Source organism: Bos mutus, chromosome 14 (genome assembly GCF_027580195.1).
Source record: "Bos mutus isolate GX-2022 chromosome 14, NWIPB_WYAK_1.1, whole genome shotgun sequence".
NCBI classification, from domain to species: Eukaryota; Metazoa; Chordata; class Mammalia; order Artiodactyla; family Bovidae; genus Bos; species Bos mutus.
In genome coordinates, this window is record NC_091630.1 from 60,612,101 (window position 1) to 60,638,773 (window position 26,673).

Here is a 26,673-nt window from a genome sequence, read left to right on the forward strand (position 1 = left end):
CCGTACAGTGTCTGCCGTTTTACTGCACTGTCTGGGCTTGGATCCTGTGATGTTACTGAAGCCCTGATTTCTTAGTTTCCTTATCTGTGAGGTGAGAATGATGATAGTATCCCTCTTAAAGGGTTCTCTGTGTGTGTGAGTATTAGTTGCTCAATCATGTCTGACTCTTTGCGACCCCATGGACTGTAGCCCATCAGGCTCCTCTCTCCATGGGATTCTCCAGGCAAGAATACTGGAGCAGGCTACCATACCCTGTCTCCAGGGGAATCTTCCTGACCCAGGGATCGAACCCAGGTCTCCTGCATTAACAGGCAGATTCTTTACCATCTGAGCCGCCGGGGAAGCTCAGCTTAAAGGATTCATGTGAGGATCAAATGAAACATTTCATTTAGTGAAGCGTTTATTAGAACAGTGACCTAGAGCATAGTAAATACTTATGAATGGTGGCTGCTGCTATGAAGGTCATCCTGATGGTGGTTGGTGTTCAGGAGCGGAACCATCTTACACACACACCACCACCCCCCCCCATCCTCCCTGAGGACAGTGGGAGAATGCTGAGGGAGGTGAGGGGTCGAGGATGCAGGGAGCAGGTTGAGAGACTGTGGAGATCAGAGACAAGTGAGGGTTTGATGAACACAGGAGCCTCAGGAGTCAAAGTCGGTGGTCAGTAGGCAGTAAGAATACTATTAACTGGATTGTTACTGCTGTTAACCTACCTGTGAGGAAGACAGGGGGGTCTGTAAGACAGCAAGTGAGAGAGGGGGTTTGTTGGTTCCATCAGTAAAGAGAGGTTTTAGGTTTTAGGTGGCGGAGCAGATGGGGGTGGGGTTATATAGAGAACGCCTAGGGAGGCATGCCGGCAGGTTTGGTCATCAGCACTGGTGCCACGGGAGGTGGTGGGGTCCCAGCCAGAACTGGGGAGGAGGCCCAGGAGGAGGAGGAGCAGCCGCCCAGCAAGGGTGCTTCCTATCTGTCCAGCGATTTGATGGTCTCTACTCACTGTGTTCCCGCAGTGCCCCTGCGATGCTGGTACTGTATGTGAGAAGTACACAGTCCTAGCTGTTGGAAACACACAGACATATTATTTCACATTTGCTGGGTGCTCTGTCTCAGTAGACTCGGTGATGGTCTCTGGCAGGAGTGGAGTCTTGTCTGAGGTTCAGCAGGAATTGCCGTGCTTGTCAAGAACCAGCTCCTTGCAGGTTCTTGAACGGAGGCTTCTTGCTGGCTCTGGCTTCCATTTCTTGCCACGTGGGCCTCTCCATATGACAGCATGTCCTGTGAAGCTGGCGGGCGGGAACAGTCACCCGGCAAGGTAGAGGTTAAGTTGAGGAAGTGCTATCGTGTAAATGACCTCCTGTTACCCTGGCCGAGTTTCAGTGGTTCTGACAGATCCCAGGCCCTGCCCATGTCCAAGGGGCTGGCTTTGAGGCTTGGGGCCTATGATACCCTTTTATTCCTGTTTTACAGAAGAAACTGTAAGTATTAAATGTACAAGTAATGGGGACCATTGTGTATTAAAGACAAAAGGGACTGTAGGCTTCGACAGTGTTGGGGAGCTCTCTGGGGACTTTGATATCTTTTTAATGGGATGGTCTAGGTTAAGGTCATGTGCTTGTGGTTCAGTGAAGAGGAGTAGAGACCACTCTTTTGGAAGAGCATGCTGTTGTTATTGTTGAATTATTTCTCTCTATAATCAGAAATTTTTCTTTTCTAGTTTAACCAGTAATGCCATTCAGTTGCCAATATCAAGCAAAGCAAACATAAGCCACTTGTAATCTGCTTCTTAAGAACAGTGGTAGTCCTTTTTAACAGTGCCTGCCGGTGAGTCACAGTTCCTGCCTTTATAACGGAGTTTTGATGTAATGCATTTAAAATAGTGATTTTGGAAACGTTAATTTTAAAGCCCTGCTTCCTTTCTTTTCCCTTCTTCCCTCATAATTCTACTCTAAGCTCATGTGGAAAGAGCATAAAGAAAGATAGCTACTAGTTTCTGAAAATTTAGTTTTTGTCATCTTTCATCACTTACATTGATCTTGGGGGGTTTTACCTCTGGTTGTTAAAAAATAAAATACTAGCTCTTGACATCTGCCCCTTTATTCATAGATGAGGAAGCTTTATTTATATGTAGGATTTTGACTTGGATAACTGGGTAATGGCAGAGTTGTTTTAAATATTCAGATATCCCATGCACTTTCTGCTGTTCCACAAAGTGATGAGCTCTTACGGCCAGAGTTTCTTGTGTGGAGTGTTTCTAGCTCAGCGTGGAGGTGGAACTTGGATTAACCAAGTCTGTCCCTCCTGTTGCAAGTGGTGGCTCTTATTTGCTGTTAGTAAGTTTAAAACTATTTTTTTGTTGTTGCTGTTGTTCCAAGGAAAAAGTGGGGGGAAGTTTTGGAGTTAGAAAAATGTTTGATCACATTTTTAATTTTTATTCTTAATGTTGTGTGGTACATGAGAACAGTGTGAAATATACACCTAACTATTCTAACTCCTGGCCTCTTTCTTCCTGAAATCAATTATTTTTTTTTCATGATAGAAGTTATACTTCTCATTAGCCTCATTACTGTTCATTATTATTTTTTAAGCACCAGGTTTACTGAATTGTCCAGTTAGCCATGTTAGACATCAAATCCTATTATTTTTTTGTTGCTTGTGTATTATAACTGTGCTCTGTCTTATGGGAACATAACCACATTTATACATGTGTTTGTAAATTGATGACTTCTCTTGTCTGTTTCTTTCAGTAACCGTATCAGAGTGTGAGGTGTAAGCTTACAGAATCCAGGAAACCATCATGAAGTTGTATGTATTTCTGGTGAACACTGGAACCACCCTGACATTTGACACTGAACTTACAGTGCAAACGTGAGCTGTGTTTTCCTTGATTCTCATCAGTTTTGCATTTTGTACATGTAGAAAGGTGAAGATTTTATTTTGAGAATACTGTTCCTTTGTTAAATAAGAGTGGCAATATGGAAAGTCTTAAATCATTGTTCACATGTACAATTGTCATCTTCCTCTAAAATGTTAACATTAAATTTGTTAAGTTGTGCTTTGTTGTTTGTGTGACTATTTTCACAGTAAACAAACTGATTTCAAACCAAAGCAGTCTAATAGTTTTCATAGCTGATTGTTCTCCTGAATTTCACAGTGCACTGCTGAGGGTATTGTTGCTAGCTGTATAAACCAGCATATTCCAGTCCTATGGTTTTTCATCATTGTTTTTATTATTTTAATGAATAAAGCCAGTAGTGTTTGTTTTGTTAATGATAGAGTAAAATTTGGGATAAACCTTATCTTTTTTAATGGATGAAATTACTTTTTGAGAGTTCTGTTTTTTATAAAATATGATTTGACTTGTAATTGAATGGTTTTTTGACAGATGAGAAAATGGGAGTTTTCACATGGTATCCACTTAATGTGTTTTATGTAACGGGATATATATTAAAATCTCCATCACATGAGGATTTTAACAAATGCTAATATAAGCAGCTTTGCTACTTATGTAAAGATCACAGAAATAAATATTTCTGCTGGCTGCACTTCATAGGCTCAGTGTTAGATGTGACACGGGTGGTTTACTGACCTTGTAGTTATGTATGATTGGCTTGTTGATTGTGGAATCCAGTTGCAGAAACAATAAGCTTATATATTTTACTACCGTTTAGGGGGAAACTTTTTAATTGAAGTTCATTTGTCAGATATTTTTACACAGAGTGACTTTGATAATGAGAAAGGCCATCCTCAGGCAAATGTAAATAACGGATTTTGCCCCCCTCCCTCTCTGAAGTGTGGCTGACCTGAAGCATGCGATCCACAGCAAGTACAAGATCGCCATTCAGCACCAGGTGCTGGTGGTCAACGGGGGCGAGTGCATGGCTGCTGACCGCAGGGTGTGCACCTACAGCGCTGGGACGGTAGGTGCCCGACCTCCTCCATGCGGGCGGGCTCCAGCTCTCCGGCGGCTGGGAACTGGGGTCTGACTCCTACAGAGGGCAGTGTGCATATTCTGTGTCTGTAACAGTTTACTTCGGTTCTTCTTTTTGTTTTTTACTTCTCTAGGACACAAATCCAATTTTTCTTTTTAACAAGGAAATGATCTTGTCTGAGCGTCTACCTGCTATTCCTAAAACTACCTTTTCAACAGAAAATGACATGGAAATAAAAGTTGAAGAGTCCCTTATGATGCCTGCCGTTTTTCACACTGTTGCTTCAAGGACACAACTTGCAGTGGTAATTGTAATATTATTTATACTTAGTACAGTTTAAAATTTAAAACTGGTGTATTTAACAAAACAATGATTGGTAATGTTTTTGTGGACAATTAGGCAACAGCAAGTGATCTAAAAAACTGATTACTTGTAAAAGCATTCAAATCTAAATAGCATAGCAGTCTAAATTATAGAAGAAGCATGCCCAAAACATGAAAAATAGCAAACTTTTTAAAAAGATACTTTTGTGATGACTCTGTCTGATTTATAATTTCAGGTGCACACTTTGTTAGTCATTCTACAGTTCCAGGACCTTAGCGCAGAACAACTATCTGAAACATGTTTTTACCATCTTTCTTAGAGGATGATATGCAGATGATAATTTTAGAACATTGCTTGGATCAGTGAAGTTCCTGTGTTCAGGTAGACAGACACAGGCAGAGAGCTTAAGGACCTCTTAGAGTGTGGTTCTTTCTTGTATCCATGGTCAGGTCCTGGAGGAGAACCCAGTTTCTTCCTGATACATACTCGTATTGCTGCTTGCAAACCCTATGGGTTGTTTCCCAGTCATTTGGTTTTGTTTTTGTTTATTTGTGTTTGTTTTTGACTTGCTAGTACTTTGCTGTAATACTAGCTGTAAGCTATCAGCAGGGGGACACATTTTGCTTTCAGACATAAAAAAGGTCTTAGAATCAACCCAAAGTATTTACCTTTTATGAAGATAAACTAGTAAAATATTAAACTACTAAGTAGTATGAATACTTGCTTTCTAAAATATATTTCTTAGCAGTCTGTTTTAATGCAGTACATGCATTTGTGAAACTGGCTCATTCACATGAGATGCAACATAAAAAAGAGAACCTCATCTCTCATCTTTATGAAATATGTTTAATAAACATTAAAGGGTCTGGAAATGATTTTTAGAAGGCACCATTATTTTTAAAAAGGCAAATCTGTCAACTGAATTTATTTACTAAAGTTCTTTAGATATGTTTTCTGATTATTGGTCTACAAATAAATAAAGATAGGTTATACAGTTGCATGCCATTTAAAAACATCCATTTTAGGTGATTGCATATTTGGTAAATTTGAGAGAATTTAATAAATCCATCAGCAGGAATTGTAAGGTTGATTGGAGTATGTGATAAAAATGTGTAGACATTATTCATATTTCCCTTATTGGTTCTCCTTTAGAATAGAAATGGGAAATATATTGCATTTTCAATAACAGTATCAACAAAAGCCTATACAATTCTAGAACATAAAACATTATAAACAAATGGAAAGATGTTCTTGATCATATTCTAATCACAGTGTTCACTAGCTTAATTAGTTAATTGCTGTGATGAAGCATTTTTGCTTCTGGGGAATGAGAGTTTGGGGGGTTTTATTTGTTTTGCTTGGAAAGATCACTGTCCAGGTATAGGTAAGAAAATAAGGAGAAATAAGAATGGGAAGTGGAGGGAAGAAAGTACCTCAGGTTGTAGCATTCCCCCAAAAGCTGCTATACGAAACCAAGACTGTGACCTGCGGCTCAGACTGTCCACTGCATCAGCAATTAGAGACTTGTGTTTTGGGCCATTCCGTGGGATCTTAGTTGGTTACCCAGGGATGCAACCTGGGCTCCCAACAGTGAGAGCCTATACTCCTCATCCCCGGACCGCTAGGCTCTGTCTTCTAACCATCCAGAGCGCCATCTCCAGAGTCACATTTCCCAGTTACTTGTGTGACCTTAGACTTTTGTCTTTACTATTAGTAAAATTAATAATAGAGTTTTGTTTATTAACATACATATTTGAAAATGCATGTATCACAATTAGATATTCATTGTCATCGTATTTTCACAAAGTGAACAGATTTTAAAATATGGCATCAGCCACAGCCGTCCTTTGTGTTCCCTTGCTTTCAGTCCCCATTTTTCTCTTCCTTGAAGTTGATCAGTGTCCTGACTCCTTTTGTGACTGACCTGAGTCAGTGCAATGTTCCTGAGACTTGGTTGTGTAGTTGCAGGTTTGTATTAACTGCCAAGTAGTATTCCCTTGTGTGAATTCACAGTTTTATTTTTGATGGTTATTGTTGCCTGACTCTGCACGGATCTCCAGCCCCTTATCCTCCCCCAGGTGTGAGTTCCTCCTTATTACCATGGCAGCAGGCAGGAGCCATAACCTGGAACAGTCCAGAACAGTGCTCCCTTTGACATGAGTTCAGAGCACATTCATGCATGCACTTAAGTACACGTGTGCAGACGTGTGCATAGGCATTACCTTCTCTTACCATTTATTTCTTCTTTTCCAACATAGGAAATGTATGAAGTTGCCAAGAAACTCTGCTCTTTCTGTGAAGGTCTGGTCCATGATGAACATCTTCAGCACCAAGGCTGGGCTGCAATTATGGCCAATCTGGAAGATTGCTCAAATTCCTACCAAAAGCTGCTTTTCAAATTTGAAAGTATTTATTCAAATTATCTGCAATCCGTAGAAGACATCAAATTAAAACTTACTCAGTATGTTTGCCATTAAAATGGATAATAACATGTTTGTTTAAAATACCTTTGCAGTTTATCAGTACTTTTAGTAATGGTCACTTCATTTCTAGTAGGCCACATATTTATTATAATTGAGGTTTATTTTTTTGAGACTTTTATAATGACTTTCATGGAGTGTAAAATTTGTAAAACTATGGTTAGTTTTATCTTCCACATATTATATAGATTTACCACATTTTGTTTTCTTGTATTTTCTTTATGTAAAAGACTCTATACTTTGAAATTATTTATAAACCCAAGAATCTTTGTTTCTTGCCTTGCTACCAATAAAGTGAGGCAAAATGCAAATGAAAAGTTTTCAAATGGTAGTCAAATAAAAATTTTTTTTTAATATTGCCATATGATATAGGCTTGCTAAGATGGAAAAGAGCCATTGTGTTCTAGTTTTCATTTAGATTCTTTTTTTTTTTTTGTTCTTTGCATGTAAGCATCTGATACCCATTGGTTCTTTTTTAAAAGGGCTACAATGAATGTAAAAAATATGGCAATAATTCTGCACAAATGTGGCCCTTTGTTGTGTGTGTACATGTATGCTTTCAGTGTCTTGTATTCATTTTTTGTTTGTTTTTTCTTAAATTTTTTATTAGAGTTGGAGGGAAGTAGCACGTTCTTTTTTGAAATCAAGTGGGCCTTATTAATTCAGGTTTCTGTATTCTGAATATTTAGGAACATTTTGGTTTTGAGATGACAGTGGGACACATCCTGGGAAGGAAGAGAGTGATTAAGACTGGGAAGAGCTTTTAAAAGTTTTTGTAATAACCTTTCCCAGTAAAACTGTTCAGGGGTACAAGGCAGGAGCTAGTCATCTCGCATGTTAATGTAGGAGCGTGAATGATTTTATATATATTTTTATAGACGTTAAATTGTCAAGATTTCATCTTTCCTTCATGTTTTTTGACAACATATATCTATCTGCCTGTCTGTGTATTTTCAGGGTGTGATAAACCCAAGAGTTAACCTTAATCTCTAATAAAACTGTTAATTTTATCCTCTGCTGTCATTATATCTAAAATCTTTGATTAGCTTAGAGACAAAACATTAAACTTTAAGAGACTGCTATGGTAAATCTTTTTAATAAGTTTGAATTTTTTATACCTTAAGTTTAGTTAAAAACTGAGTGTCCATATGTATAGTGTGGACTTGGTACCTTTACTTTAGAGGGTCTCAGTGTGTAAAGGTACTCTCCTCTCTGCTTTCTTTAACGGACACCTCGTGGACTGCTCAGATGCATGTAGCCTAAGAGAGAGGGGGTGAGATTTCGTGATAACCTCTTCCTTTCAAAATGCTGACCTCTAAGTTGAGCAGTCCGTGATTTACTGACAGGTCTTTTGTACTTTAAGTTTAGGAACTGCGGTTTCAGTCATGGCCAAGATTCCACTGCTGGAGTGCCTCACCAGACACAGTTACAGGGAATGTCTGGGGAGAGTGGATTCCTTGCCTGAACGCGAAGGCTCAGAAAAGTCTGAGACAAAGACCTCCACTGAACTGGTGCTCTCTCCTGATACGCCTGCAGCAACGAGCAAACCCTCGTTCACCTCATTTCACATGTCTGTGGAGCACGTAGCCTCAGACGCCGCAGATGCTGAAAGTGGAAAAGATGTGAGGGAGCCTTGTCCAAGCCCTGCCCAGCAGGACGCAGCTGCAATAGAGGCTAAAGAGGGGGACCTGCCTTTCTTTAATGTTTCTCTGTTGGACTGGATCAACGTGCAGGACAGGCCTAATGATGTCGAGTCCTTGGTCAGGAAGTGCTTTGATTCCATGAGCAGGGTGAGGAGTCTTAGTCTGATCTTTCTTGTGTCACTGTGTTGTTTTCGCCAATTGAAGTTACATTGCCTACACTAAGTATTTCCTGTACAGTAATGGGAGAAAGGGTGCCTTGAGCCTTGGAGTGAAACTTCATAACCACGTGTAGGAAGGACCTTGGACAAACCAAATCATTTAACGGGTAATGTAACCATACTTAGGAAACTGACAGCAAATTTGGGAAGATTACTAGAGGTAATACAGGTAAAATCTCTATGCAGGGCTGAGCCTTGAAGTGTCCATTCCAATGGGGATGGTTTGGGTGGTGGTGGTGGTACTTAGAATTTTTTTCTTCATGGTCCTGTAGTATCACTTGGACTTCTTAATAGCTCCTGTAATTTGTCTCTGCAGCTATGCTGTAGATATAATTTTGCTTATATCTTTAACAGTTAAATTGTTTTACTCTGAAAATGATTTACATTCAGTGAAGTACACAAGTCTTGAGTGGTTAGGAACCAGCTTCCAGAGGAGGACAACATTGAACCTTTCTACCTCCCAGAAAACCCTGTGGGCCTCTTTCTAATCGGGTCCCCACCCTACCTTCGCAACTGGCCTCTGATGTTTGAAAGAAGTGATTTTAGATTCACCTGAGATAAAAGTCAGAACTTAGACATTGTTTTTTAGTCGTATTTTGTAATCATAGTGACTTGTGCTTAGGGTTATGCTCTCCCCAAGTACACTTATAAAAGCTTTTAAACTTGGGGCATAAATCTGGAATAAAGCTCTTCAGACCTGATCAGTAAGTGGTAGAAAATCTTGGCTGCCTGAGAGGAAGTTGGTGGGGCACGTGTGTCAATGAGACAGACCAGATGAAACAGTGTGAAGGTGAACTTCTCAGTTGGTTGGACAGAGGCTTGGTCTGTGGTTGGCTCTTGGGAGAAAGGCCACACGGATCTGGGTGCCTGGAAACAGCAGCGTTCTGTTCTTGCTGAAGGCGGAGTGCAGTCTGAGTCGCCATTCTCTCAGTACCCGCATCCTTGATGACATCCTGTGGGCGTGGCTTTCATTTTGGCCGTTCATTATTTGTTGTCAAAGAAATCTTCAGTTAAGACATTTGCCTGGGTAGAGAAGTGTGGAATATATTATGCAAAGATTACTGCCAGAAATGAATGAAAGCTAGTGTTCTATTCAAACTATTGACGTTTTAGTAGCCTGAAAATTATTTTTATGGAAAATCAGTCATGTGCTTGTGATAGAGTGAGTGAAGTGTCATTTTTTGTAGTTTTACATCATTCAGAGAACAGGCCTCTAGGCCATGGGAACCTCTTTTTAAAGGGCTTACAGATGGCTGTGTGTTTGCATGTTTGAATGAAATCTAGCAAAGCCTCAAGTTTTATTCACTTTATATGACAAGGGAGAAGAAACAGTAGTCCTTGTCTGGCTTGATGAAAATTCATATTCATTTACACCTACAGAATTGAGTGAGTCTCAAGACACTCTTCCATGTTCGTCTGTATAGTTGTGTTGTTCTCTCAGTGAGTTAGGAAATACAGGAACATCGTAACAGCATATGGTCCGGAGTTTTTTTCTTCCTTAAGTCACTGCTGTTTTATGTGTCGTAATTTTGCCCAAGATGAAATCTGTTTTAGTCATCTTCTATAGCCTTTTGTCACCCTAATAATTTATAGCTAGTCAGTACTTTGGTGGAAATGTGTGCACTGGACTCACCATGAAAATAGAAAATGTTCACATATGCACACATTTTAGTTAGCTGTCATACAAGGCAGGTGCCTCCCGTGTTTGGCTATTGACGTCTGCATGATCTTAGAAGTGCAGCTGAATTCTCGGTAACTGTGGAATAGTTCATTTTTAATTGCTTACATGTGTTGTCAGCGTGCTGAACACTGTACCAAAAATAAATAATTTATGGTCCCTCAGCTGGTAGTGTTCTGGGAAGATGTGTTTGACGGGACTGCTCACAGTAAGCAGAGGTGTGCTTCAGTAGCTGGTAGGTCAGTCAGCATGAACAGAGACCTAGCTGGAGAAACTCAGGATTCGTTCATCTGCAGTTCTGTGTCTCTGGGCAGAAGGAAGTTGTTTAGGAACTTGAGCAGAGGACAGCTCTAATGAGCCAGTGATCGTGGCTGATGTCCACGTGGAGATGGTAGCAGACAGGCAGAAACATGAACTGGACACTGGTGGGAAGATAAAGGGTTGAAAAGGTTGGGAGTTAACTTATTCTGGTTGCAGCTACTGCTGAAACCCTGTGAGAAGCAGTAGAAATGTGCCACAGCACAGAACCCCCTGGGATCGCCTGTTTATGGAGGAGGCAGAAGAGGAGCAGGGTCCCGGAGAAGGTGGTCTCCAGTGGGCCACGTGTGAGCCCTGAGAGCAGCCAGTGCAGGGCCGTCTACATGGAAGACACCAGTGTGCAGTGTTATTCCAAGGCGAGAGGAGCAGGTGGAGAGAAGTGTTTGGGTTCCTTGAATTACATAAATTCCAGGAAACTTGCAGAATTAAAGTCCAGCAACAGGGAGATTACACAGCAAGAAAGTATAGGTGATGAAACAGATTGCTGGAGGAGTACAACCTGAAAATAAAGATATTGCCAAGGGGAGGGAGTTTGAAGATGTTGATATGTTTTAGGGGGGAGGTTGGATTGATTAGATAGGAAATGACCAAAGAATATGTTTTTGTTACTAATTTTGCCCTACTGCATAAGATCTTGAAAATAGCATTTTCGGTGGGCTGTTGAGAATTGAATGAATTGTGGCTTGAGTTGAAAGGTGTATGCCTGGAACTAGATTGCTTAAGTATCCCAACATAATCAGTAATAATTGTGGTTTTATAACATTGTAATTACCCTGTTCTTAACCTTATGAAAATATAATCTTGATTTCTCATGTTTCCACTTTTCTATAATTTTTACTATCACTGTTTTTTATTTTTTTTTGAAGTTGTAGATCAAAATAGTGTGAAATGTATTTTAAGCTCTTGGCTGAAAATTTCATTCATACATATTTCCATGTCACTCAGCTTGATCCCCGGATCATTCGACCCTTTATGGCCGAATGCCGTCAGACTATTGCCAATCTCGATAATCAGAACATGAAAGCCATCAAGGGCCTGGAGGACCGGCTGTACGCCCTGGACCAGATGATTGCCAGCTGCGGCCGACTGGTCAATGAGCAGAAAGAACTCGCTCAGGTGCTTACTGCAGACCTGTCTCGGGAAAGGGGATTTGTGGTTTCTAGACTAGTCTTTTATATGCACTGTTCGTTTGCTGTGCCCTGTGTTTCCACGTCACCCGTGAGTAGTGTTAACTGTGGTATTACTGGTTCTGGTAGGACAGGAGGAGGCCGGTTCCTCATGTTCAGAGGTTTGAGCTAAGGCTGCACTGGGCGGTAGGGAGCCCTGCACACGCCCACAGCCCCTGTCCGTGATCCCTGAGCACCTCCTGCTCCCGCCTCAGGAAAATGGGGAGCCTTAGGAGGTCTAGTTCAATGCCGTGTTCCAAGAAATCAGGTAAAGAATCCTCCTGCAATGTGGGAGATCGATCCCTGCGTTGGAAAGATCCCCTGGAGAAGGGAAAGGCTACTCACTCCAGTATTCTGGCCTGGAGAATTCCATGGACTGTATAGTCCATGGGGGTCGCAAAGAGTTGGACACGACTGAGCTACTTTCACTTCCAAAAACTCTGGTACCAGATTAGATTTATAACCATGAGAAGGTGGTGGGATTGTGGAGAGTGACTGACCTGGAAGTTTTCTCCATGTGGTGATGTTCTGTAAGTTTTCAACATGTTTGAAATATTTATAATGTTTTTATAGTTTACAGACTGAATTCATCTTGTAACTACCAGATTCTCTTTTCCTTTCCCTTAATTTTGGATCCAGCCTCCTTAACTGATTTCTCCATCTTGTGTTTGCACTGAGTGGGTCCCCACCCGACGGCACCCCCACCCTGTGCGGTGCTGAGTATTGATAGATGTTATACTGGCCATCCTTGGTTAATTCCTGATCTGTGGGAAATGGTTGACATTTCACCATTACAATGTTTGTAGTAGGTTGGTTTTTTTTTTTTCCCCTTGTTTTATTAGAAAGTCTTATAAGGTTAAGGAAGGTACAATCTATTTCTAATCTTGACCATCCTTGGATTCTTGGAATACATCATAATATAGTCTTTTTAATGTATTAGCAGTCTTCCCTTTAAATGACACATTTATCTTTGATGTATTAAAGTCTATCATACATTAAAAATGGGCTTCCCTGGTGGCTCAGCTAGTACAGAATCTGTCTGTAATGTGGGAGACCTGGGTTAGATCCCTGGGTTGGGAAGATCCCCTGGAGAAGGGAAAGGCTACCCACTGCAGTATTCTGGCCTGGAGAATCCCCATGGAGCTTGACAGGCTACAGTCCATGGGGTCTCAGAGTCAGATATGACTGAGCAACTTACACTACTTTTCTACAGTAAAGTATTCTTTAGTGTTTTCTAGCTTGTGGTAAATTCAGGTTTTGTCACTGGAAAATCCTTTGTTTCTCAAGGATATTTTCTCTTGATAGGGAATTCTAGGCTGTTAGTAATTCACTTGTAGCCGTTTGCCTTTGGTTTGGGTTTTAGCAGTTTGTGACGTGGTGAGTTGTGGCTTTCTTTGTATTTCTCCTGCGTTGAGCTTGCACTCCATGGATTGTGGATTGATGCAGTATTTTCCTTGGATTCAGTAAAAAGCATTGAAAACCTCTTAAGATTTTATCAAAGGAGATTAAAGCAGTAAGTTTGTTTTTTTTTTTAACTAAATTACAGAAAAAGCATCATGCAACATATTGGAAGAAAAATAACATATAACGTTATTATTATTAAAATTGTCTTATTTTCAGATATTGAACCGTCTTGACTTTAACAAATCATTTAAACCTAAATTTACCTTCATGATGTTTAGAAAAACATCAAATAGTAAAGAGAGAGAACTACAGAAAGAAGCTACGTGTGCTGTCCTAGCCTGAGCCCTACAAATGCAATTGTGTACGGCGGCAGGTGTGATAGTAACATGGATGTGCATACCCCGAAACTTCCTTAGCATGTTAACTTTTCAGTAAATAGAGCAAGAAGAAAGCTGTCACTATACTGACTCATCAAGATGTCTTTAGACTTATTTTTTTTAATTGTTTGCTGTTGGATTTGACACGTGTGTCTGAATTAATCTACAGCCTAAGCACAATCCTTACCTAACAAAAAGATGCAAGGCTCCCTTGTGGAAATAAATAAGGATAGCTAAGAAAAGAGTCTAATCATTATTTTTCCTACAAAATAATACTGTGGAAATCATTGTTCTGAAGACATGCACACAGGTCAGTGGAATAAGGTACAACAGCCCAGGATTACTGGAGTGGGGAATGGCTTTTCAGTGAGTGATGTAGTCAACATCAAAGATTGTTACTTTATTGGGAGAAGTGTATACTGTTGAGTATCACTGATTAGATTAAATCTGTTGTAAAGTCAGTGGCCCTGTGTGACTTCCTTGCACTCTGACTGCACAGCGGCCTAGCAGGGGTATACAGTCACACAGGTTCTGGTTCTCATCTGCCTGCTGTGTCCTTGGACAGGTTACTTTATCTTCCTGGATCTCTCTCTCTCTCTTTTTTTTTTTAAAGCATGAAAATTGAACAGAATTAGATAAGCATAAATTTCTTAAAAACTGAATCTTTTGCTATGGACCCAATCTACTACATTCGGAAAAGTAGGAGATTTTAAAATCTTATTTGAGAGGAGAACAGTTTGTGTCTAATATGAAGCTGTTCCTCTTAAACGAATGTTCATGTTTTTAATGAAAGTTTATATCCTTTAAAATGTTTTCTCTCAAAGGGATTTTTAGCTAATCAGATGAGAGCTGAAAACTTGAAGGATGCATCTGTGCTACCTGATTTGTGTCTGAGTCATGCAAATCAGTTGATGATTATGTTGCAAAACCATAGAAAGCTGTTGGACATTAAACAGAAGTGCACCACTGCCAAACAGGAGCTCGCAAATAATCTTCATGTCAGACTCAAGTAAGTCGTTCTCAGGCAGCTGGTTTGGGGTGTTGAGAGTTGATGCTTTGTATTTCTCCCAAGTGATGGTGTGATTTTATTACCATACTGACTCTTTGTCGGTTGACGACCATGGGCATGGATGGTTTTTCAGAGTCTCTGCATCTCGATTTCATTCTGCAGGTGGTGTTGCTTTGTGATGCTCCACGCAGATCAGGATGGAGAGAAGTTGCAGGCTTTGCTCCGCCTGGTTATCGAGCTCTTAGAAAGAGTCAAGATCGTAGAAGCTCTGAGCACAGTTCCTCAGATGTACTGCTTAGCTGTTGTTGAGGTTGTCAGGAGAAAAATGTTCATAAAACACTACAGGGAGGTACGCAGGCTGAGCTGTGTTTACTGTGTCTGGGCCTCAGTGAGTTGGTGCTGATGCTAATACGTGCTCTCCTTTCCTCAGTGGGCCGGTGCTTTAGTCAAGGACGGAAAGCAATTGTATGAGGCTGAGAAGTCAAAAAGGGAATCCTTTGGGAAATTATTTAGTAAGTGTTCTTTATTAATAACTTAACATTTTTTAAGAAAAAGTGCTGGTTTTATTTTGTAGTTATGAGTACATCATGCAGCTGAAGTTGTAGAGTAACTGCATGTTAATCTCTTTACACAGGGAAGTCTTTTCTAAGAAATCGTCTGTTCAGGGGATTGGACTCCTGGCCCCCATCCTTTTGTGTACGTATTTATTTTCTAACTTGACTAAGTCCTGTGTGTTCAGACCTTTATTTCAGAAGTGGAGATACTTATCAGAAACAGATTTTTAATCAAAATTACGGTGTTTTTGACTCTAAGATGAATTCATAGTTTTTGGTCAGGAGTCTTCTCTGCTCAGAACGGTGACGTCGTAGGACACTGTTGAGATGGGTGGGAACGGAGTCTCTTCCCCTCACTGGATCTGTCTCCCTCCTCCTCTCCTTCCCGCCCTCCCCTCCCCCTCCCCCTTCTCTTTCTTTCATTCATGTTGGACAATCCCCAATCAGGTCATCTTCATCGAAGCCATGAAATATAAGGTCCCTGTATTTCTAAACCAGAATGGGACCACTAGTTTTATTATATGAAAAAAAAACAAAAAACGATTCCGTGGTCAAATAAGTTTTAGAAGTGCTGTCTGTTTGTTTTCTCCTCACACACGTTTTCTCTTCACACACGCTGTTTCACGGTCACACGTGTTTCGTGCTACAGGATTCCTTAGGGCTACAGACGTTGTGTTTTTGTGTGTCTGCAAACAGGCAGGGTTTCCTACACACACGCCTTTACTGGGGAACCCTGCATAAGTCATGACTAAGGCCATGGCCTTGTCTTAAAAGCTGCATTTCTCAGCAATAATAAAAAGAATGGTAGGTGATGTTTGTTTTTTTTTTTAAGAAGCTGCAATTGACTAAGATTTCATACTTTGGAAAATGTAATGAAAAGTTGGAGTCAAGGGTATGGAAGGAAGTTTTATGTTAGAAAGAAAGTCTTTGCTGCCTTAAAACAGCACCACACACCAGTGGTGACAGAAGTAGATGGAGGGCCAGGGTGGGCCTCAGGACTGTGCTGACCGAGCAGTCGGGCACGTGGAAATTTGGGAACAGCCTGTGTGGTAGCGAGACAGATGGGTTCCTTTAATGTAGGTTGGGAACAGCAGTGTTCTGTGAAAAGATGCTGAGAGCAGAGAAGAGAGGGAGCAAGCCCGGCATCCCTGTTGTTTCAGACTCGGGAGATGGTCTTCTCATTGAGCAGTCCTTCATTTGTAGTTGATTATCTTACTCTGTTTCTATGGGATGAGTAGATCACTTGAAGCATTTTTAATTACTTATTGTATTGAATTATATAGTAAGAAATACAGTATTTATAACAAGAAATATAGTAAGTATAGTCAATATATAGTAAGAAATCATATACAAAATTATCCTGTATATTTTTTGGTAATTTTTTTTTTTATATATAGACACAGAAGCCTCGAAAGTTTGACTGTGAACTTCCAGATATTTCATTAAAAGATTTACAGTTTCTGCAATCATTTTGTCCTTCTGAAGTTCAGCCATTCCTCAGGTAAATGCCTGTAGTTCCCACTTTGGGATGTTCTCGCTGCCCTGGGTGGTGGGAAGAGCACCAGTGCTTGCAGGGTACTCCAGAACAGGAGGATTTCATGATAGTCTGGTTCTTCCATGGCTGCTTTGGGAAGCTTGCGGGGAATATAAAAATGATTAGAAAATAAAGATCAGAAAATGAAGATGATAAAGTAGAAGAAAAGAAATGCCGTACATGAAATTAGTTTTTTCTGATAGTAATCTGTGTTGTTGCATGGTATGTGTTAGTCTTCTTCAGCTTGTTTGGTATTGATTGATAGAGAATCATTTTGGGCACAGATTACAATGTTTGGTTGTAGTTATCCCTTTCTCATTAAGAAATTAGAAGTCTAATTTGGTTGCGCTCTGTTTCAGGGTTCCCTTACTTTGTGACTTTGAACCTCTCCACCAGCATGTACTTGCTCTGCATAATTTGGTAAAAGCAGCACAAAGTTTGGATGAAATGTCACAGACCATTACAGACCTGCTGAGTGAACAAAAGGCAAATCCAGTTCTTTGCAGTGGTTCGCCCCGTTAGCATGCATGCCTGTGGTGTCGCAGCTCGGTCAGCCTGTCCCTCTCTCTTCCAGGCCTCTGCGAGTCAGACGTCCCCGCAGTCGGCTTCCTCGCCCCGGCTGGAAAGCGCGACAGGAATCACAACCACTACCTCACCCAGGACACCGCCTCCACTCGCCGTGCAGGATCCCCTGTGTCCTGCAGTCTGCCCCTTAGAGGAGCTGTCACCAGACAGCATTGATGCCCACACGTTCGACTTTGAGACTATCCCCCATCCAAATATAGAGCATACTCTCCACCAGGCCTCCTTAGACTTGGATTCACTAGCAGAAAGTCCTGAGTCGGACTTTATGTCTGCGGTGAACGAGTTTGTCATAGAGGAGCAGCTATCGTCTCCAAACCCCATCAGTGACCCGCAGAGCCCAGAGATGATGGTGGAGTCCCTCTACTCCTCTGTCATCAACGCCATTGACAGCAGGCGGATGCAGGACACCAGTGCCCCTGGTCAGGAGGACCCGGGCGACCGCGTGTCCCTCAGTGTCCAGCTGGGGAGGTGCCGCGCGTCCGCCCACGACTCGCACCTCAGCATTCAGACCCTGAAGGAGGACTTCTGCCACTTCCGGACGTTCGTGCAGAAGGAACAGTGCGACTTTGCCAATTCCTTGCAGTGTACAGCAGTAGAAATAAGAAGCATTATCGACAAAGTAAAGCACTCTTTGGAAATAACACTATATGAAAAACATCAAAAAGAACTAGAGTCTTTAAAAAGCGAGTACGAGGGCAGGCTCGCTACCCTGGTGAAGGAGAGTGAAGAGAACAAGAGCAAGATCACCAAGCTGCGGGGGGACCTGGTATGCCTGGAGGAGGTGCTGCAGAATAAGGATAATGAGTTTGCTCTGGTCAAGCATGAGAAGGAAGCTGTCATCTGCCTGCAGAAAGAGAAGGACCAGAAGCTGCTCGAGATGGAGTGCACAGTGCACGCCCAGCACTGTGAGATGGAAGCACTTCGGCAGTCGCGTGAGGTTGCCCTGGAGGACTTGAGGAAGCTCCACGTGGAGAATGACGAGAAGCTCCAGCTACTGCGGGCAGAGCTCCAGCGCCTGGAGCAGAGTCATCTGAAGGAGCTGGAGGACACACTGCAGGTCCGTCACACACAGGAGTTGGAGAAGGCCATGAACGAGCACAGGCTCTGCTTGGAGAAACTAGAGATGGAAAACCAGCAGAGGATCGAGCAGATCCAAGATTCTCATGCTGCAGTCATCCAGGAGAAGGAGCAGCAGCTCCAGGAGTTAAAGCTCAAGGTTTCAGATTTGTCGGACATGAGATGTAAGTTAGAGGTGGAGCTGGCTCTGAAGGAAGCAGAAACTGATGAGATAAAAATGTTGCTGGAAGAAAGCAGAACCCAGGAGAAGAAGACCTTGCAGTCTCTCTTCGAAAAAGAGACTGAACAGTTGAGAGCAGAGATCAGTAAACTAAACCAAAAGATTCACGACAATAATGAAAATTATCAGGTGGGCTTGTCAGAGCTGAGAACTTTAATGACAGTTGAAAAAGATCAGTGCATTTCCGAGTTAATTAGTAGACATGAAGAAGAATCTGATAGGCTTACAACTGATTTAAACAAAATGACATCATTGTATCAGCAAGCATTTGAAATAGAAAAAGGCCTGAAAGAAGAATTAGCTGAACTGCAGAGTAAATTGGACTCAGAATTGAGTGCTCTTGAAAAACAAAAAGATGAGAAAATCTCCCAGCAAGAGGATATGTACAAAGCTATTATCCAGAAGCTAGAGAAAGACAAAGAGGAATTTGTCATGAGACAGGAACAGGACCGAGAACAGCTAGTTCAGAGGCTTAATTGTGAAAAAGAAGCTGCTATTGAGACTGCCAGAAAAGAAATGCACTTGGAAAGAGAAGCTGTTGAGAAAGAGTTGTTAGAGAAAGTTAAACATCTTGAGAGTCAATTAGCAAAAAGGTAAGAAAGAACTTCAGTCTGTAATCATAAAATTAAAGTCTGGTGATTCAAATTTTAATTGTGTTTGTAATCACAGTACCTTAATTTCCTCATTTACCTCAGGTAAAAGTAACCATTGAGATATTTGTGAAGTAAAAATGTCCTTTTTAAAATAGTCCATGTTACTTAAAAACATTTGAAAGAAATAACAGACTGTAAATCCACTGGGATGGCCTCTAAAAATGGATTCGTATTTTGGATTTCAAGACAAATAAGTTTTGAAAATTTCAAATGTTTTCAGGATCGTTTTCCCCCTTTTTTAACATATAAATTTCCTTTCAGTTTATTTGTAGTTTGTTCCCTGAATTCTTCATTTGAAAGTTACTGATTTTCATTCTTTTAAAATCATGTACAATGTATAAAAGAGCAGCAGTTAGTAACGTTTAGGACTCCAGCTTCCTGGTTGTTATTTTCTGATATTACAATCTCAGTTATTTCCTCTGTGATTCAAAAGATAATGTTAAATTCTGGGTTTTATACAGTGGTGGGTTTTTTTGCTTTTTTATTATTGTTGTTGTCTGATGTTACTGCCTTTGATCGGAGAAAATGGACTTTGGTATTCCTACTCATTAAAATTTATTGAGGGGGTTTGTGGCCTAATAAACAATTTCTAGAGCATCATTAGTTGGTTCTATCATTAATTCTTCCAAGAGAGTATCTGTATAGGTGTATGTGCTTTATGTAATTTAACCTCCAGCTGCTGCTTATCACTTTTACCCAGCCTCTTGTGATTGACTATCTGCTGTATACTGTTCATAACCTGGCGCACAATTGAACCTCCAAGTCTGTTTTGAAAACAGAATGTTTTCTGGAGGGATTGGAGGCTCTTAGAGGAACTGGACCTCTGAGTGTCCTTAGAGCCTGGGGGATGCAGAGGTCGAGGCAGTCACTGCAGAAGGCCAGGTAGGCCGGCGGCACCAGGGTCCTCCAGGGGCCAGTGATGGGTATGGTGCACAGTGTTCGGTCAGAGATTGTGGTCCTTGTGGGGTCCTGCCCAGACATTGCACCCCCTCTCATCCTACCCCTTCTCATCGTGCTTTGGAGCCCTCTGAGAATCCTCTGGACACCGGGCCCTCCTGCAGCATCCTTCCTGCAGGCTCGCCGTGGCTGCCGTGGGGGAATGGAAGCCCCTCCGTACCTGCCCAGTGCTGTCAGGACTCGTGTGGACCACACCTTGTGTCCACTGTGTCACCTGAGTGTCCTAGCTCCAGGAGTGAGGCTGTGTCCACTCTATGGTAACTGAGGAGACCATGGCAGGGGTCAAGTCTCCACAGACCAGGTACAAAAGCCTAAAGCCAGGTTCCCTGCTTCAGAATCCGAAGGGCCTTAACCATGGTTCTCCCGTAGGACTTGCCAAAGCTCCATTCAGTGTCCATTTTGGTAGAGCAGCTGCATGGGTTCACGGTGGGGGGTGGTGGTGGGGTAGGGTAGGCGGGGAGTGCTCCCACAGCAGGGGCTGCACAGGTATTCGGTGGAGTAGCTGGAGCAGCAACTCAGATATGCTCTGTCCTGCCTCTGGGTCTCAGAAATCCTGACCCTCACCTTGGACAGGCTGTCCCGTGTGCCTGAACTGCTGTACACTTAGAAATCTTGTTGTACTGACAGACAAGCTGTGGGTTATCATGGCTCATGCCCCTGATAGCTCACCCACTGTGTCTTGCCCTGATAGCTCAAGTAGTTGCTAATTTTTTTTTTTTTTTTAATTTTAAAAATAAATTTATTTTTGGTCATGCCAGCACATGTGAGATCTTAGTTCTCTAATCAAGGATCAAACCTATGCTCCCTACTTTGGAAGCATGGCGTTTTAACCACTGGATTGCCAGGGACTTACTTTGTTTTTAACTTTAAAAAATGTATTTCATTGACACAAGTATAATCTGAAGCCCCATGGCTCAGACCGTAAAGGATCTGCCTACAGTAACGGGAAGATCCCCTGGAGAAGGGATTGGCTACCCACTCTAGTATTCTTGCCTGGAGAATTCCATGGATAGAGGAGCCTGGCAGGCTGCAGTCCATGGAGTCACAAAGAGTCGGACACAGTTAGCATTTTAATAGTTGATGTACATTGTTATCCTAATTTCTGCTGTGTGGCAAAGTGATGCAGTTAAACATATGTATATTCTTCTCCATTAAGGCATTTCCCAGGATATTGAATAGAGTTCCCTGTACAACAGGACCTTATTGCTTCTTCATCTTGTATATTACAGTAGTCCAGTTAGACTTTTGTGACCTGCTGCCCCCTCGCCTGTAACCTCATTCTCTTCCCTCTGCCCTGCCTACTTGCCTGGAACTTGGCTTTTTGTTTTCCCCACAGTAGTTGGCTTACCCTGTAACTGTAGGGGGTACTTCTTCAAGGCGTGTCACTTAAACCTGCACAAAGTAGACATTAGGCAGACAGTATGAAGAGTTGCTCACATGTAAGCCCTGCGTTCGGCTTATTTTATCCTAAGTCCGTTTTCTTAGTGAGCAAAGTCCCTGGCTTCATTGTGGTTCCTCAGTGACCTTGAAATGACGCTGCCTGTGATTTTTAATCCCCTCCTCCCCAGCCCCGAAGGAGAAACATTGAAAAACATTGAAGTGTCCTTTTAAATTGAATAAATGTACATTTAAAACCCTTCACTGACTTGGTTGCTCAGATAGTGTGGGAATGTTTACAGTCTTTCTCCTGAGCCGGGGATTTTAACACTTTGGATGAGATTATCTACTTCTTGACAAGCATTCGGATGTAGAGGATTGTGAGGTTGAAAGCAGATAAAATAAGCAGCAGCCTGGGCTTGTGCTTTCTCGTTGACCTCGCCTCTCAGCCCCTCAGCACCCCTTGGAGGTGAGCAGGTTCTGAGAGAAGTGAATCTGAATTTAGGCGTATGTCAGTTTGCTGTGTACACATTTAAGTTTCACTTTAGTTTAAGGTTACCTATTCATTAGCTAACAAAATGAACCAAAGCCTGTTTAAAAAATGAAAGCTCTTCAACAGATGTGTTCTGCAGGTGTATTTTTAATTCAACTCTCAGTCCTGTGTCTGGCAGTTACAGGAAAAGTAAAACTAGAATTTGAAGCTGAGCTCTTGAAGTATATTGATTTTTATATTGACAATGTTGCCTTTTGCTGTGGAAACTGATTATCCTGAATATCGGATTATAACCACTCAACCCCACTGCTGGGAGGATGTGGTCTGTATTAGGCTTTTCCCTGGCACTTGTTTCTCTTTTGCTGGTGGATAAAAAGCGAGAGTTGACATAGAAAGATCTTTTAACACCAGTTAACTACTGTTAGGTTAAAGGAAGATGTTTAGCATTTCTGGTGTCATCTAATTATGATACTTGGTATACTTGTGATTATATCTGTAATACTGGGGGGAAAATGTAATACTGTATTTAATTTTTAAAGTCATGCCATGGAATCTGCCAGAGAAGATTCTTCAAGCCTAGTTGCTGAACTTCAAGAAAAGCTCCAGGAAGAAAAAGCTAAGTTTCTAGAACAACTTGAAGAGCAGGAGAAAAGGAAGAATGAGGAGATGCAGAATGTTCGAACATCTTTGATCGCTGAGCAGCAGGTGTGTGGGTTCCCGGACTGAGAAGGTTAACAAGTGTGTCTGTGTAGCTGAGGTTTTTGCTGTCTTAAGTGTGACTTTTCCTACATTGATCTTGGTAGTATTTGCTACGTATCTTCATATTTAAAAGCATGTTCTTTTTAACAGTCATTATTTCACATGAGTACTTCAAAAAGAAAACAGTCCTAGTTTAGAAATGAAGAAATGTAAATTCTGTTCCTGACTTCCTAGCTTCCTCCCTGATCTTGTCAAAATCATTTAATGTCTTCACATCACATTAATTTTTGCAAATGAAAGTGTTGATACTACTACATGGGTAACATTTGAGTTTCTTTTCTCTAAGCTGTGAAATTTTCTTCTAATTTATGTGCTGTTAATTCTTATCCATGTGATGAGCTGGCATTTTTATTTAAAAGTAAATGTCACCTTGTGTATGATACTTTTCTTCTCCATGTTGAGACGTACCACCAGAAATAGATGCAGTGTGTTTTTTGTGTCTGCCACTGCGCTGTGTGTACAGATCATGTGAGTGGTTCTTGTTCTGTTGTTCCAGACCAATTTTAACACTGTTTTAACGAGAGAGAAAATGAGGAAAGAAAACATAATCAATGATCTCAGTGATAAGCTCAAGAGCACAATGCAGCAGCAGGAGCGGGACAAAGGTGAGCGGGCCTCAGGAGTGCGGCACCTTTGGCTCTGACCGATGTGTGCCATGGCTAACTCTGTCCCAACCCCGGCTGCAGATTTGATCGAGTCCCTGTCTGAGGACCGCGCGCGTCTGCTGGAGGAGAAGAAGCGACTGGAGGAGGAAGTCAGCCGGCTGCGGGGCGGCGCCTTCGTGCCCTCCCCGGGCGTGGCTGCAGCCCCGGAGTTGTATGGGGCCTGTGCACCCGAGCCCCCGGTGGAGGCCCTGGACACCTTTGCCGAGGGGAGGCCAGACTCAGCCATGGAGACCAGCACGATGTCTGTCCAGTGAGTGCTCCATCCTCCTGTTCAGAATGGCCAGCCAGCACTGAGGGTGGGAGGGCTGGGCAGCCCCGGTGGTGACCGCAGCCCACGGACCTGAGAGCTGGACCCGGTGGATTGTTTATAGCACAGTGAGTGTTAACATCACTGGTTATCTGTGGGAGCCCATATGGGCGTGTTTCATGAGGTGCCTTGGTGTCCCTGCAGCGTCCACGGGTAGCCAGGAAGGGCTGCTGGACTGGTGTCTGCAGGGGTTCCAGGGTTGAGCCCATGGCCTCGGGGAGCAGGGGTTACCAGAGGCTCAGGTGTGTTCATGGGGCTGAGGCCGTGGTAGATGGAGTGGTCACTTACACATAAAATCTGAAATGAAAGTCATACAGGTAGAAGTGGAGAGGAAGAGCATGGTTTCCCCAGGACTGTGGGCGCAGGGAGGAGGTAGTCATGTGAGGTGAGGGGGGTGTGGATTAGCGGTGCACAGTACACGTGTCTCAGACCACCTCATTGTGCATTCTAAGTATGTTACAGTTTTATTTATCAATATGGCTAAAGTAAGTCATTTTCTCTTAGAGAAAACGTCCACGTGCTCTCTGAAGAAAGACAGCGGATAATGCTGTTGGAACGAGTAAGTGCATTTTGTCTGTGTTGAAGCATAGTGGGTAAAGACCTTCACTCTGGATCGCAGTGAAGCAACCTTACATGAGAACAGGATTTGTTGTGTTTATATATTAGATCTTTTTAATGGTTATTTTGTGGTTATTTTTGAGAAGCTCTGTCATCTCTGATCCTAGTGGCTGGTAACAGTTCAGGATTCAGCAACAAAGTTTAAGTGTGAATTCTGCATACTAATTTTCAAAAATTAAGTATTTTCCAAAATGGGGCAAAAATAGAATATGTGAATAATGAAGAAAAGTTAGGTTTTTTATAGGGATTGATTGAGGTGAAGAGAAAAAAAAATGGCAATAGGGGTTCCTTCTTAATTGCAGACTTGCCTTTCTTTGTTCATAGAGCACTTTTCATTGCTTAGGCTTTGAAGATTTTTACAGTCTCTTTTGCTCTCCACAAGATAACTGCTGAGGATTCGGAGTCTGAACTGTACAGACATGTACTCTCGCTGCTCGGGTCTCCCCTGTGCTATTGTTAGTGAAGGGTCATCACGTCTGCTTGCCTGTGTGTAGTAACTGTGGGTCCCACCTCCTGGGCCACACCTCCTAACACAGCCTCTGGGGACAGATCTCGATAGTTAGTGTGTATTTGCAAGTCCTCAAGGGCTTCTAATGTAGATTAAGCTTTAAGAACACCTGACTTAAGGAAGTATACCTAAAAATTATTCCAATTGTCTTTTATGCCAGTAAATAAAACAGTTGGAGAGATTCCCTAGAAAAGAATGTCCCCAAGATCTTTTTATACTAGAGATCAGCGTTAGTCCATTATGTTTGGATTTGAGTATTTATGAGCATAAACCATCATCTCTTTTTCTCTTCTCTGCAGACACTACAGTTGAAAGAAGAAGAGAACAAGCGGTTAAATCAGAGACTGGTAAGGTTTCTCGCCCAGTTGATCTTGACATTTAAACTGTTTGGGTCACATTTCATTAAGAAGATCAGAAAGTTGTATGGTTTATTAATTCATGCCTGGTAGGTTTTGTTGACTAATCAGTTTTACAAGTCAGTCTTACGTGCTTTCATAAACCAGTTGCTTCATTTTTCATACTCTAATGATTACGATTTATGAGGAAGTGGGAGCAGTTTTGAGGCCTGTGTTGAAAACCTTAAGGCACTGATTAGAGTGGAGTTATTTTAAAGTAAAGTGTCTTGTAAGGAGGCATCCAGTTTCTTGCATGTGCCTATCTTAACTCGAGCAGCAAAACTTCCACGTTATTTCCACAACTTGCAAACTGTCAGTCCTGAACTTATGACCACAGCAGCTCTAAGGCTATTTGCTGTTTGTAAGTGAAGCACATCCTTTCAGGAAGACATGGAGAAGTTGCTGCCACAGCGGCTCCCCATGTGCTCTGGGCTGCCTCCCTGGGGGAGGACGCTCTGCTTGGAGGGCGTTGTCACCGTGCACTGTGCTCCCAGAGCAGTCGGCAGTGCATAGGACACTGTAGGTGCTGTTAAGTGTTTAAGACGGAAAGCCATTTATCTGTCCTTGGTTTGTGTGACTAGAGTTGGGCCACTCTGCTTGGGAGAGTTAGGTATCCCTGCCATCGTTTCTGGCCCCCAGACCTTGGGACCCACGTCCCCTGTTTCAAGTAACAGTGTGAGAAGTGGGCTGAAGCCTGACTGAGACCGGTTAGCCCCGCCCTCTCCCACCTGGATGCTTGCAGGGGAGGATGGTCGGCAGCCCTTCCTGGGCTGCTGGTCGCTCAGAATCGTGGGCTGTAAACTCTTAACTGAAATCATCAGCTTCTTCCTTCTGATATTTGTTAGGGTTAAGTGTCTGTTTATTGATAAAATAATTCTATATCCAGTTTTTAATCCAGCCAAATTTGATTAAGAATAGCATAAGTAGAAGTGTAGATAAATTTGTACACTGAGAGTAACTGTTAAAGGAAAGGCATTACGTTAATGAAGCGTGGGAGTTTGGGCCCTGAAAGCTGGGATGCAGACGTGACCACACATCATAGTGGAAGAAGTGTCTGCAGTCAGGCCTAGAAAGTGCCCGGAGAGAGCACTTGACTCATATAACCTTTGAACTGTTCTCTTCCAGATGTCTCAGAGCATGTCTTCCGTATCCTCGAGGCATTCTGAGAAGATAGCCATTAGAGAGTAAGTATTGTTTTTGTTTTTTATGATTTTTTTCTGTGAAAAAAATTGCCAAATTGAATAGTACTGAATTGTTCATGAAAATGTGTTTCAGTGACTGTAGCCCTTCAACCTCAGTTTTAGTCAGCAGAGTGTTATACATTCATTCATAATTAATATTTTTTTAATTGAAAAGCAAGGTTTTTCTGTGTTATTTTGGGGATGTTGTTGTGCCCAGTCATGTCCAACACTTCTTGATCCT

At 42.0% G+C, this 26,673-nt stretch overlaps 1 protein-coding gene across 3 annotated transcripts in view; it reads left to right on the forward strand.

Annotated features, from left to right (window-relative positions):
* RB1CC1 (RB1 inducible coiled-coil 1) overlaps positions 1–26,673 on the forward strand; it is a 39,728-nt gene that overhangs the window by 8,082 nt on the left and 4,973 nt on the right. The window contains exons 2-21 of one of the 3 annotated variants that reach the window (XM_070382408.1): positions 1,718–1,824; positions 2,748–2,868; positions 3,794–3,920; positions 4,066–4,236; positions 6,515–6,717; positions 8,100–8,526; positions 11,539–11,709; positions 14,365–14,549; positions 14,712–14,898; positions 14,980–15,061; positions 15,184–15,245; positions 16,501–16,604; positions 16,997–17,123; positions 17,212–19,112; positions 22,539–22,704; positions 23,255–23,363; positions 23,445–23,673; positions 24,235–24,289; positions 25,156–25,203; positions 26,377–26,435. In XM_070382408.1, the coding sequence (XP_070238509.1) occupies positions 2,798–2,868; positions 3,794–3,920; positions 4,066–4,236; positions 6,515–6,717; positions 8,100–8,526; positions 11,539–11,709; positions 14,365–14,549; positions 14,712–14,898; positions 14,980–15,061; positions 15,184–15,245; positions 16,501–16,604; positions 16,997–17,123; positions 17,212–19,112; positions 22,539–22,704; positions 23,255–23,363; positions 23,445–23,673; positions 24,235–24,289; positions 25,156–25,203; positions 26,377–26,435 (4,484 nt within the window). In that variant the 5' untranslated portion in view covers positions 1,718–1,824; positions 2,748–2,797. Of the gene's footprint in view, positions 1–1,717; positions 1,825–2,747; positions 2,924–3,793; positions 3,921–4,065; positions 4,237–6,514; positions 6,718–8,099; positions 8,527–11,538; positions 11,710–14,364; positions 14,550–14,711; positions 14,899–14,979; positions 15,062–15,183; positions 15,246–16,500; positions 16,605–16,996; positions 17,124–17,211; positions 19,113–22,538; positions 22,705–23,254; positions 23,364–23,444; positions 23,674–24,234; positions 24,290–25,155; positions 25,204–26,376; positions 26,436–26,673 lie in introns of those variants that run through there. The other 2 variants (XM_070382409.1, XM_070382410.1) reach the window with 2 other exon arrangements.